Source organism: Xenopus laevis, chromosome 8S (assembly GCF_017654675.1).
Source record: "Xenopus laevis strain J_2021 chromosome 8S, Xenopus_laevis_v10.1, whole genome shotgun sequence".
In the NCBI taxonomy this organism is placed as follows: Eukaryota; Metazoa; Chordata; class Amphibia; order Anura; family Pipidae; genus Xenopus; species Xenopus laevis.
This window is the reverse complement of record NC_054386.1, coordinates 11,453,803-11,465,341: the sequence shown is the minus strand read 5'-3', so window position 1 is coordinate 11,465,341 and position 11,539 is coordinate 11,453,803. Positions and strand designations below refer to the sequence as shown.

Here is an 11,539-nt window from a genome sequence, read left to right as displayed (position 1 = left end):
ACAGAATTGCCTGACTGCCACAAGAACAGTAAACATGAGATGTGTGTAATCTTGAGTGTGCAGTTTTCCCTTTATTGGTACAGTTTGTAACAGAGTATCATCTACTAATGACTATTGATGAATAGTTGAGTATTAGATGCCTCTTCAGATACATATAAATTGTTGTAATTGATCTATTTTAAATACACATTCCCCTATGTGCAATTTACCGATATGTAAACTGTAACAGGCCAAAATGATCTTTGCCTTATTCAGAATGCAATAGCTCCTCTAGCTGCATGAACTCTAAATCGTGACAGAGCTGAGCAATTATCTGAATAGAACATGTTTTTGTTCCTTATTAGCTGTGTAAAATATTTGTAGGGATGTTTCTGCATACATCATTTAATTAAACTGTGGTTGGTTATGCCGTAGAAAAGTACATTAGAGCAGCATGGCATTATCTTAATAAAATGTAAGTAAATTAACTGAAATGTCAATAAAGGATACACATTACACATTACAGAAGAATTCACAGAAAGAGGGAAGAAAATGTAAAACACTTATATGGAGGTGTAGTTGTCTGGGGTATTTTATTGGCTTCAGGAAATCTGTGCCACTGCATGATAAAGCTCCCAAAAAACCTTTCAATGTTGGTGAATTGCCATTTAATTAGCTAAATCACAGGAAAATACCTTCCACAGCGAAAGATATTTTGGGAGCTATGTCACCTGCGAGAGAGAAATCGTCTGAAATCATATGTTTAATAGTTTAAGGGGGTTATTTATCAAGGTCCGAATTTATCTCAATATCGGCTGCTACAAACTCCTATCTAACCCGCTCGGGTTTTTAACGCTTATTTATTATTACATTTTCCCGAAAATTTGCTTTGCGGGAAAAGCTCAGATTTTCACGATTTTTTTGTGAATTTTCCCCAGAATTTTTCAGAGTTTTCACCGGAAAGCTCCGAAACCCCCGACACAACCAAAAATCAATGGGAATGTTCCCAATGACTTTTATGCAACCTCGACAGGTTTGAGATGCCGTGTTTTTATATTCAGGCTTTTTAGCCCTCAGGGTTTAATAAATTCCGAAAAATTCGTGATTTTTTTTGAAAGTCCAATTTTATAAAAAAAAAATCAAGAATTTTTCTGATTTTGGGGAATTTCGGGTGTTCGGAGCTTAGTAAATAACCCCCCTAAATGTTTAATAGTAAAGTGAATGCGATAAATCTGAGCAAAGGCAATCGGTGAGTACTGAATTCGAATCCTCAGCTTTTCAGGTGCTGCAGATTGTAAACCGTTTATTATTAATAGCATGTATTTATTAAGCTCTAGCATATTTGCAGCACTATAGAATGAATTGGCGCATTCACCAAACATACAGATTTACATACAAACTAAACTGATAACTGGTGAAAGATATACAGTATTGGTATCAATTTCCCTTATTCTGTAAGCAGTACTGTCATTCAGTTTCTCTACTCTCCCGACCCAGTACATACAGCGTTTGCCCTACTAGCACAAACGACAGCACATTTTGTGGTCAAGATTTTCTAGAATTTCAAAAGTACTACTGATTTAATGATTTGCATATTTTGGTCCCAAACTGCCTATTACACACACATAGAATGAATACACACACCTGCTCACTCACACTTACTAGTGAAACTATAGTGTATTATTCTTGCATAGATACTGTACATCCTCTTGACCCTTTCCAGCCAGTGACATTTTACTGTCTGTTACTTATAAAGCATCTTTTTAATATGAAGATGAGCTAAACACCTTGTTCATGTTGATCCATTGAAAGTACCATATCTTTTTTGTTGGTATCAGAACATCTATCTGTTGCATTTTCCCCTGACATTTGTCAATAGGAGTTCTCTGATCAAGTCCTAGGCTGATGCACTTATCTGCTTATAGTTACATAGTTAAAAGTCAAGTTCAACCCTGCAAATGAAACCCAATGCACATACTTACACACGCCCACTGAAACTATATATATATATATATATATATATATATATATATATATATATATATATATATATATATATATATATATATATATATATATACAAAAACAAAAAATGCAGCTCATCCATGTGTTGCAATTAAAATCAGTCTGGTGCATGGGTGTGTGGCTTATATCATATACTGAACTAAACAAATTAACCCAGCACTATCATTATACAACTTTAAGGAACAATTGGATTAAAGAGAACTTATCTGAATTTGGCAAAAAGAGACACTTTTGGTTACATGGTTTGTACAAAGTATGCATAAGCTGATGCGCCCCGCCAAGGCAGTGTCCATGCATCAGTCCTACCTAAGTGAAAAAGGGTATTTTCTTTGGGAGGAGAAAGACCATACCTGCTTCTCTCTTTATTTGGCATGACCTCTTCCAAAGAAACATTCAGCATTATGGGCTTTTAAGTAATCTGTAGGACTGTGTTTAGAGGGGCAGGGGTTGGGAGAGCAAGCATTAAAGGGAAAGCCACTTTCCTTTATAGAATATACAAAAACAAAAAATGCAGCTCATCCATGTGTTGCAATTAAAATCAGTCTGGTGCATGGGTGTGTGGCTTATATCATATACTGAACTAAACAAATTAACCCAGCACTATCATTATACAACTTTAAGGAACAATTGGATTAAAGAGAACTTATCTGATATATATATATATATACTGTACCCATATCTATATTAATTATAGATTTTAGTATCACAATAGCCTTGGATATTATGCTTGTCCACGAAATCATCCAAACCCCTTTTAAAGGCATTAACAGAATCAGCCATGCAGCAGTGCATTCCAAAACCTCACTGTCCTCACTGTGAAGAACCACCTACGTTGCTTCAAATGAAAGTTATTTTCCTCTAGGGGTGGCCTCTGGTCTGATGATCCATTTTATGGAAGAATAGATCTCCCGCTAGCTCTCTATAATTTCCTCTAATGTAGCTATAAAGAGTAATCATGTCTCCTCACAAGCGTCTTTTCTCCAGAGTATCTACCTGACAATCTACCCTCATAATTGAAATCTTTCAGTTTAACCAGTTAGTTGCATGCCAATGCACTCTCTCTCTCTTCAGCTCATTTATATCCCTCTTAATGACTGAGTTAATGCCCCTTTTTATGCAAGACAGAACTTTATTTGCTTTAGTAGCCACAGAATGACACTGCCTATAATTAGACAACTTGTTATGTACAAAAACCCCAAGATCCTTCTCATTTAAGGAAACTCCCAACACACTGCCATTTAGTGTATAACTTGCATTTATATTATTTTTTGCCAAAGTGCATAACCTGCATTTATCAACATTGAACCTCATTTTCCAGTTTGCTGCCCAGTTTTCTAGTTTAGTCAAATCAAAAGTGGCAGCATCTTGCACGGAACCTATAGTTCTGCACATTTTAGTATCAGCAAAAATAGAAACCATACTTTCAATGCACTCCTTCACGTCATTAATAAACAAGTTGTAACGCAAGGGACCTAGTACAGAGCCCTGCGGTACTCCACTAACAAAACTGGTCCAATTAGAAAATGTTCCATTTACCACCGTTACTCGTAATCTATCCTTCAGCCAGTTCTCTATCCAGGTACAAATACTATGTTCCAGGCCAATATTTCTTAATATAACCGTTAACCTTCTGTGTGGTAGTGTATCAAAAGCTTTAGCAAAGTTCAAGCAAATTAAATCCTTTGCCCTCACAGAGTTGTGGTTTCTGCTCACCACCTCATAAAAAGCCATTAAATTAGTCTGACATGATTGGTTACGCAAAAAACCATGCTGCTGCAAACTCATAGTATTATGACTTCAAAAGAAGTCAAGTATCTTATTCCTTAATAACCTTTTTAAATAGCTTTCCTACCACGTTAAGCTAACAGGCTTATAGTTTTGAGGCTGAGAACAGGATCCCTTTTTGTATTGTAACATCACCAGTGTCTCTGCACCATGTCAGACCTCAATGAATCCTGAAGGTTTGGCAGTCAAAAAGCTAAGCTCATTTAGTACCTATGGATTGGAGAAAAGCTTCTGTCATTCCAATATTTAAAAAGGGATTACGATCTCAGCCTGGCAATTATAGGCCAGTAAATTTGACTTCAGTGGTGAGCAAATTATTTGAAGGCTTGTTAAGGGATACAATTCAAAATGTTGTTCTAGTGAATGGCATTATGAGCAGCAATCGACATGGCTTTATGAAGGATAGGTCATGTCAGACTAATTTGATTGCTTTTTATGATGAGATAAGTAAGATGCTGGACAGTGGGAGGGCAGTTGATGTGATCTATTTGGATTTTGCCAAAGCATTTGATACCGTGCCCCACAAACGACTGCTTTCTAAACTAAGGTCTGTTGGGCTTAATGAAGCCATTTGCACATGGATAGGAAACTGGCTACCGGATCAGGTACATAAATATATAAGGGGATCATATAATAATCTCTCTAATGCTTTATTTACCAGTAGGTCTTTCCAGCTGACACAAGGTCACCCATTCCGATTAGAAGAAAAGAGGTTCCACCTATACAGTGTATTCGGAATGGTTTTTTTTACAGTGAGAGCTGTCAAGATGTGGAATTTCCTCCCTGAATCAGTGGTACAGGCTGATACATTAGATAGCTTTAAGAAGGGGTTGGATGGCTTTTTAGCAAGTGAGGGAATACAGGGTTATGGAAGATAGCTCATAGTACAAGTTGATCCAGGGACTAGTCCTCTGATATTAAGGGTCCCTTCCCATCCTGCTTAATTTTTTTACTATTTACATATTTATAAAATAATTTTGGATACTTTTTATTACTGGCTGCAATACCCTTTTTCATCTCAATTTTAGCTTGCATGATTAATTGGCCTCCTTATACCTGAGAAATGTTTTAGCTGTTCCAGCTAACTTGAAAGCTTTAAAAGAACATCTTTTCTTACCAACTTCAACACCAACACTTCTATCATACCACAAAAGTTATGCTTTGCGACACCTTTCCTTGCTTACAAAGGGAATATATTGACATATATTTATTAAACAGCATTTTAGACATCTCACCTTTCTTCTGCGTTTAACCCTGAAAACAGCCTTTGCCAATTAAAAGAAAACCCCCCAAACAATGTAGGTCTCTATAAAAAGATATTGCATAAAACAGCTCATATGTAAAACCCAGCTTCATATACATAAAACATTTTCATAATAATATCCTTTTCTAGTATTATGTGCCATTGGGCAATCATAAATAGAAAATTGTAATTTTGAAAAATAAGGACAGCCCCCTGGGATCATAGGATTCACTGTGCACACAAACATGCCAAACAAACTATACTTGTAAGGTCACATGAGCCAATTAACAGACAGAGTTCTGTATTTTGCCTCAACACTTCTTCCTGTTACAGTTAGAGCTGCAGTATTTCTGGTCAGGTGATCTCTGAGGCAGCGCACAGACCATCACGAAATGGTGGTTCAAGGCAAGAGATGTAAAAGGACAATATGTACTTAATTATATATATACCAGTTTGGTAAGATATTCTCCTTTGATATGTTGCAGAGATGGCTTAGTGGCCTATTGTCCCTAATTTCAAGGGATATTCCCTATTTTTGTAAAAATACATAAGCCTCTCACTTCAAGGCTTCAAGCAATTGCTGCTTATTCAAGTGCCAGTTAAGCTCTAACGTTAGCTTTCTATAGCCCAGCAACAAATCCTTTATCTAATGATATAATCGAGGCTTTAGTTCAGTTTACATACTGTTTTCTATCTTGAGGACAATGTGACTGATTTGCATGCTTTATATAGATAACTTATTCATAATTCTTATGCTCATTTAGAAAAACAGCTCTATTCCCTATTGCATGTTTTTACTCCCCTTTCAATACTACAGAAACGCTTAGCATAATTTTAGAGAATAGATGTAAATGGAAAGTATTGTACATCCTGATTAAAAATTATGATTTAGCAAAGCCGGGTTTCATCAGTGCCATTTTAAGCAAATAAAGGGAAATGAGTAACATTTGCTAAATGATTGATAGAAAAAAAAAAGAATAAATCAAGATGAAAAGGAATCTTTTGGCTGGTGAGTTTTGCCAATAGTAAGAAACACTTCCAACCCAGAAATTCATTTGTAACTGGAACATGTAAATCACATTTAAACTCTATGTTTTGGAATAGTCAGGGGGGGACACACCAAATATTTCCAGTTATGTATCAAATTCAACCACATCATATGAAGTTTTTTTCACTGTTTAATGAGTCACTATTTTGTGCTGATATTTCTTGCTTTGCATTAGAGGAAATCACGTTTCTATCCATCATATTTTGTTGACACGTGCTTATATAGTTATGTGATTTTTTAGGTTTCAAATTGTACTGGATAAGAATGAAAGACACACACAACCAAAGGAAATGCAAGGGTGTAACCCATTCATTAGTGCCCACGACCTATGTTTAATGCTTCACCCGAAACACTGACAGGTCACCGTGGCACTGAATGATCTGTCTGGCCTATTGCCAACTGGATTTCTAGTCATTTAGATTTGAATCGGATCTCGACAATGCACGTACCCAGGACACAGCCAGCAGGCCTTCTACCAAAAACAGCTGAAGTGTTCCCAAACTATGTTCTTGCTGTGATTGCAGTCTATGGAGTAATCTGGAATTCAGTGTGGAGTAGCGAGGAACGAATTTGTGAAGTTTCAGCAAAAAATTAGCAAAACCGTGAAAAGTTTGCCAAACATCAAAACGTCGAAAACGCCTTTTTTTTTTTACATCTGAAACTAAACAGATGGGGATTGTTTTGCCACAGTTTAGCAAAACTTTTCGTCTACAGAAAAACGATTAAATTCGCTGCGACACTGATGATTGTAAGACTTTTTTTCTACCTACTTAATTATATATATGGCCCAAAACATCACATAATTATCAGTAAATAGACAGTCAATGCTATGGCATTGAAGTGTTTTAGTTGCCTGCAGAGGTAAGTTCTGCAAATAGGTTTCAGTAGGAGGTTGTTACCCAAAAACATAGAACACCCCCACCCACCCACCCAGTGATAAATGAAACTTCTTGTGATACAGACCTAAAAGTTACTTTAACTTTAACATCCTGCTTTGATGAGCTCCGCATTACTCCCATAATCTTGCACAGCTGACCAGTTTAATGATAACATCCCCTTAAATGTTCATATGTCAGAATTTGGTAGTTTCATATTTGCATTCTCAGACTGAAAAATATGTCATTGTGAAAACTGCATGGCAGGATTGCTAATTTCATTCTCCGTAGTATTTCCTTGATACAGAATTAACCTCATTTAAGATGCTGGTGATTTAAAAAAAACGCAAGCCCATTTTTATTTCTTAATTGAAAAATACAGATTATGGGATCCATTATCCAGACCGTCTCCCATAGACTCCATTTTTTCCAAATAACCCAAAATTTTAAAAATGATTTCCTTTTTCTCTAATAATCTAATATTAGATCAGTACCTTGTACTTGATCCCAACTAAGATTCAATTTATCATCATTGTAAGTAAAACCAGTCTATTGGTTTTTTTAATGTTTACGTGATTTTCTAGTAGCCTTAAAGTATGAAGATTAAAATTACGGATAGATCCGTTATCCGGAAAACCCTGGGTCCTGAGCATTCTTAATAATATAACAAATATAACATTAATTATTATGTTCTTAACATTAATTATGTTCTTATGCTTTTGTTTTTTTAATTGCTGAAAAAGAATTGAAGTAAAGCAGGGCCGCACACAAATGTAGGTGCCTTGTATGCAAACAACTGAATGTTGACTTCTGTACATTCAGTTGTCAGAGGATGGCATACCTTTCAGTGCATGATAACATTGGAGCCTTTTTCTCTGCCTGAGTAAAGGACAACTAGTTTGCCACTGGCCTAAGCCTTCCATTATTCTTGATTATGATAATAGGCAAATTTGATGTTCAGAGATTATTTTATTTTTCTAATGTGCAATATTTTTATTTTATTTTCCTAATATGTGTAATATTTTCCCTTTTTTTCTTCTTGTCTGACATCTGTTTTATCTTGCTTTGGCAGAACCTAGCTGCTATATCATGGATACTGGCAAAAAGACCGACCCATCTGCATCTGTGCAAAGAGCCAACCCAGATCGCAGCCTTGCTACAACCATCTATGTGCCAGAACAGGGAGGATACAAAGAAAGGTTTTTAAAACCTGTAGAGATGAAATACAAATGTGAAAAATGCCGCTTGGTACTGTGTAACCCCAGACAGACGGAGTGTGGCCACAGATTCTGTGAAACTTGCATGAATGCAGTACTAAGGTTTGTCTTGTATTTTCTTTTACTCAGAGAGCAACTTGTATTGTGTTTCTGTTTTTCTAAGTTCGTGCTAAAATATAAATTCAAGCAGCTCTGTTTTATGCATTTGTATTACTCATTTTATGCAGGACTAAATGTAGGCACAGAGGCAAACCAGAAAACCCTATCATACTTACCTAGATTTTCTTTTCCTGGACCGGAACAGGGCAGTGGGCAACAAAAGGGTAAATCCCCCGCTGTGTAGAGCTGACAGAAAGTGCGCAAGCTTATGAAAAAACTATTCCTCTGCCCTACTGCCATCTTTACTGACTGTCGACTCTCCGCCTGCCTAGGTGATAAGGGTGGGAACTTTGTTCACTGCATGTTCCGGTCCAGGAAAAGATAATCTTGGTAAGTATGATAGGATTTTCTGGTTTCCTGTATCTCCCATTGCAGTCTGCAACGAAAGGGAGTCATCCAAACACACACACACAACAGAGAGGGATGAATATTTTACTTATAAACTGCTTCAGAAACTGAACACCCGAAGGCCGACATATTACATAAATAAATGTCACCTTTGTAATGCTTAATGAAAGAGAGAGGGGAAAGAGAGAGAGGACCACACTGCTGCTCTACATAGATCCTCTGCTGAAGCCTGAGCATGGAAGGCCCAGGATGCAGCCATGGCCCTTGTTGAGTGAGCCTGTCAGAGTTATGCTTCCTGAATGCACAATTTTATTCAATTTGCCACCGTCATCTTTGCAACTTTCTCTCCTTTTCTCTTGCCATGAGAGTTAATAATAGTGCGTGGAGATTCTGAAACTTTCCAGTCTTTCCAAGTATATTCTTAGGTATCTTCCTACATCCAGTAGACTGAGCCCCTCTGCAGAGTGAAGATACAGTATGGCAAAATAATGTCTTGAGATCTATGGAACTTTGTCATGAAGTAAAAGAATGTGGTTTTCATCGTTTGTTAAAGCATGAATCTCTCCAACTCTTCTAGCTGACACAATTGCCAAGAGAAAATCTGTTTTCCAGTTCAAATACTTGAAAGGAATGGTCTCAAGCGGCTCAAAAGTTTTGGAAACTAAGGACTGGTGGACCAAAGATAAAGCTCAAGGGGGGGCTTTAGATTTCAGTGATGGTCTAAGTCTTTTAACTCCCTGAACTCTCATTTCTCTTTGAATAGGGAGAGAGCCGAAACTTGTCCCCTAAGGGTAGAGAGACTGAGACCTAATTCAAAGGAGGATTGAAGATATTGCACTACAATGACGTCATTTACATCTCTAATCCCTCTGTCATAACCTTGTGTAAAAAATGTTTCCCAAACTTTATGATACTTCTCTAAGATAGAGCTTTTTCTGGCTGCTATGAGAGTGCTAATGGTATTGCCAGAGACTTTTTTGTCCCTCAGGGATTCCATGTCGTTAAAGCCTAGTTTTTTGGGTATGGGTGAATGACAACTCCCTGGAACAGCAATTTTGGATCCAGGGTGGACCAGTGCCATTCAAGATAACTGAGAGAACCAAGGTCTCCTTGGCCACCAAGGTATTATCAAAATGACATCTGCTTTGTCATTCTTTATTTTTTTCAATGTCTTCACAATCAAGAGAATCGAGGGGAAAACTGTAGGATCTTGGGCGATTCCATGTCTTGAAGAAAACATCTATTCCCACTGCTTGATTTTCCTGTTTTCACAAGCAATGTTTGTTTAGCTTTGCATTCATGCCTGATGCCATGAGGTCTATTAATATAGGGCCCCGTCTGTTTTGGATGAGTTCCCAATTCCTATGTTCATGGAAATAATCTTCTGAGGTAATCTGCAATGACAATACTCTTGCCTGGAAATTGACAGGCTGAAATGTTGGCTCTAATCGAAAATACTGTGGTCATGCGCAACAGTCTTGGGGATTCCCCCCCCCTTGATTTGCAATATATTTGACAGTTGGCATGTTGTCTGATCTTATCTGATCATGACTGCCTGATTCATGATCCATTGGCCAAAGGCTAAAAATACCAACTGTACAGCTTTTGACTCCTTCCAGTTGGATGACCTCACCAATTGATGTATTTGATGTCCCTGTGTGCACATGTCTCCCAGGTGTGCTCCCCAGCCCCGACCGTTGGTATCTGTTGTAACCAAGAAGGGGTACGTAGGACTACGGGAGTTTTCCGACTCTCTGTCTTCATCCACCAGGTTAATTTCTGCACCATGTTCTGTGATATTGTGATGATCTGTAAAGGATGAGAGTAATCTCTGTACCATTGGCTCAGAAATTTAATTTGCAGACTTCTTACGTGGATCCATGCCCACTTCACAGCCTCTATTGTAGCCATCAGTTTTCCTAATACCACATGGCTGAAGTGACCAGGTAAGGAATGATATCTTGAATGTATTTCTGTATATCCAGTATTCTGTCTTCTGGGAGACTTACACTGAACAATTTTGTATCTATCATTACTCCCAGGTATCTTGCACATTGTGAGGGGGTCAACTAAAATTTTTCCAGATATATAACCCATCCAAATTTCTGCAGTGTGCGTAGCAAGTTTCACATGCTGTGTTAATAATTCTCAAGGTCATCAAGATAGGTGAAAATGTGTATTCCCATGAGACTTAATATAGCCAGGATTGTGGCCAGGACTTTGGTTAAAGTTCTTGGCGCTCACGCCAATCCAAATGGGAGAGCCCTGTATTGAAAATGGTTCTGGAGAACAAAAAATCTGAGATACTTCTGATGATTTCTCTGCATCAGAATGTGAAGATATGCACAGCCAATCTCCTTGATTTAACAGATGACATATTGAATGTAGTGTTTACATCTTGAACATCTTCATATCTACAATCTTGTTTATGGGTTTTAGGCTTAGAATAACCCTAAAAATCCCCATTTTTTCCCCCTCAGAAATAGGGGAGAATGGGTGCCCTTAAACCTTTCCTTCTTTGATTATTTGATTACTCTTTTTTTACAACAATTCTTTCAGATGTTCTTCATAACTTCTATCTTTTTTCTTTATTTCTTTGAGGGTATGAGGCGGAAAACCACTATGCATGGGGTTTTGATAGAGACTCAATCTGATATCTCGAGTGAATAACTTTTAGCACCCATTTGTCTGTCACATGCTGAACATAAACTGCTTCGAAATTCGCCAGTCTGCTACCCACACAAAGTAGCTGAGCAAGAACACCATCTTTCTTAAAGCTTTGAAACTGCTGGGACTTATTTCTTTCATCCTTGTCTGTTGGAAACTCTTCCTGGCTTGTATTGTTTGGCTTCTCTATACC

General features: G+C 37.5%; 1 protein-coding gene across 2 annotated transcripts in view; it reads left to right on the top strand.

Moving 5' to 3' along the window:
• Positions 1-11,539, top strand: part of traf3.S (TNF receptor associated factor 3 S homeolog) — a 98,801-nt gene that overhangs the window by 45,850 nt on the left and 41,412 nt on the right. For both annotated transcript variants that reach the window (XM_018232322.2, XM_018232321.2), the window contains one exon: positions 8,028-8,274. In XM_018232322.2, coding sequence (XP_018087811.1) covers positions 8,045-8,274 — 230 coding nt within the window. In that variant the 5' untranslated portion in view covers positions 8,028-8,044. The remainder of the gene's footprint in view (positions 1-8,027; positions 8,275-11,539) is intronic.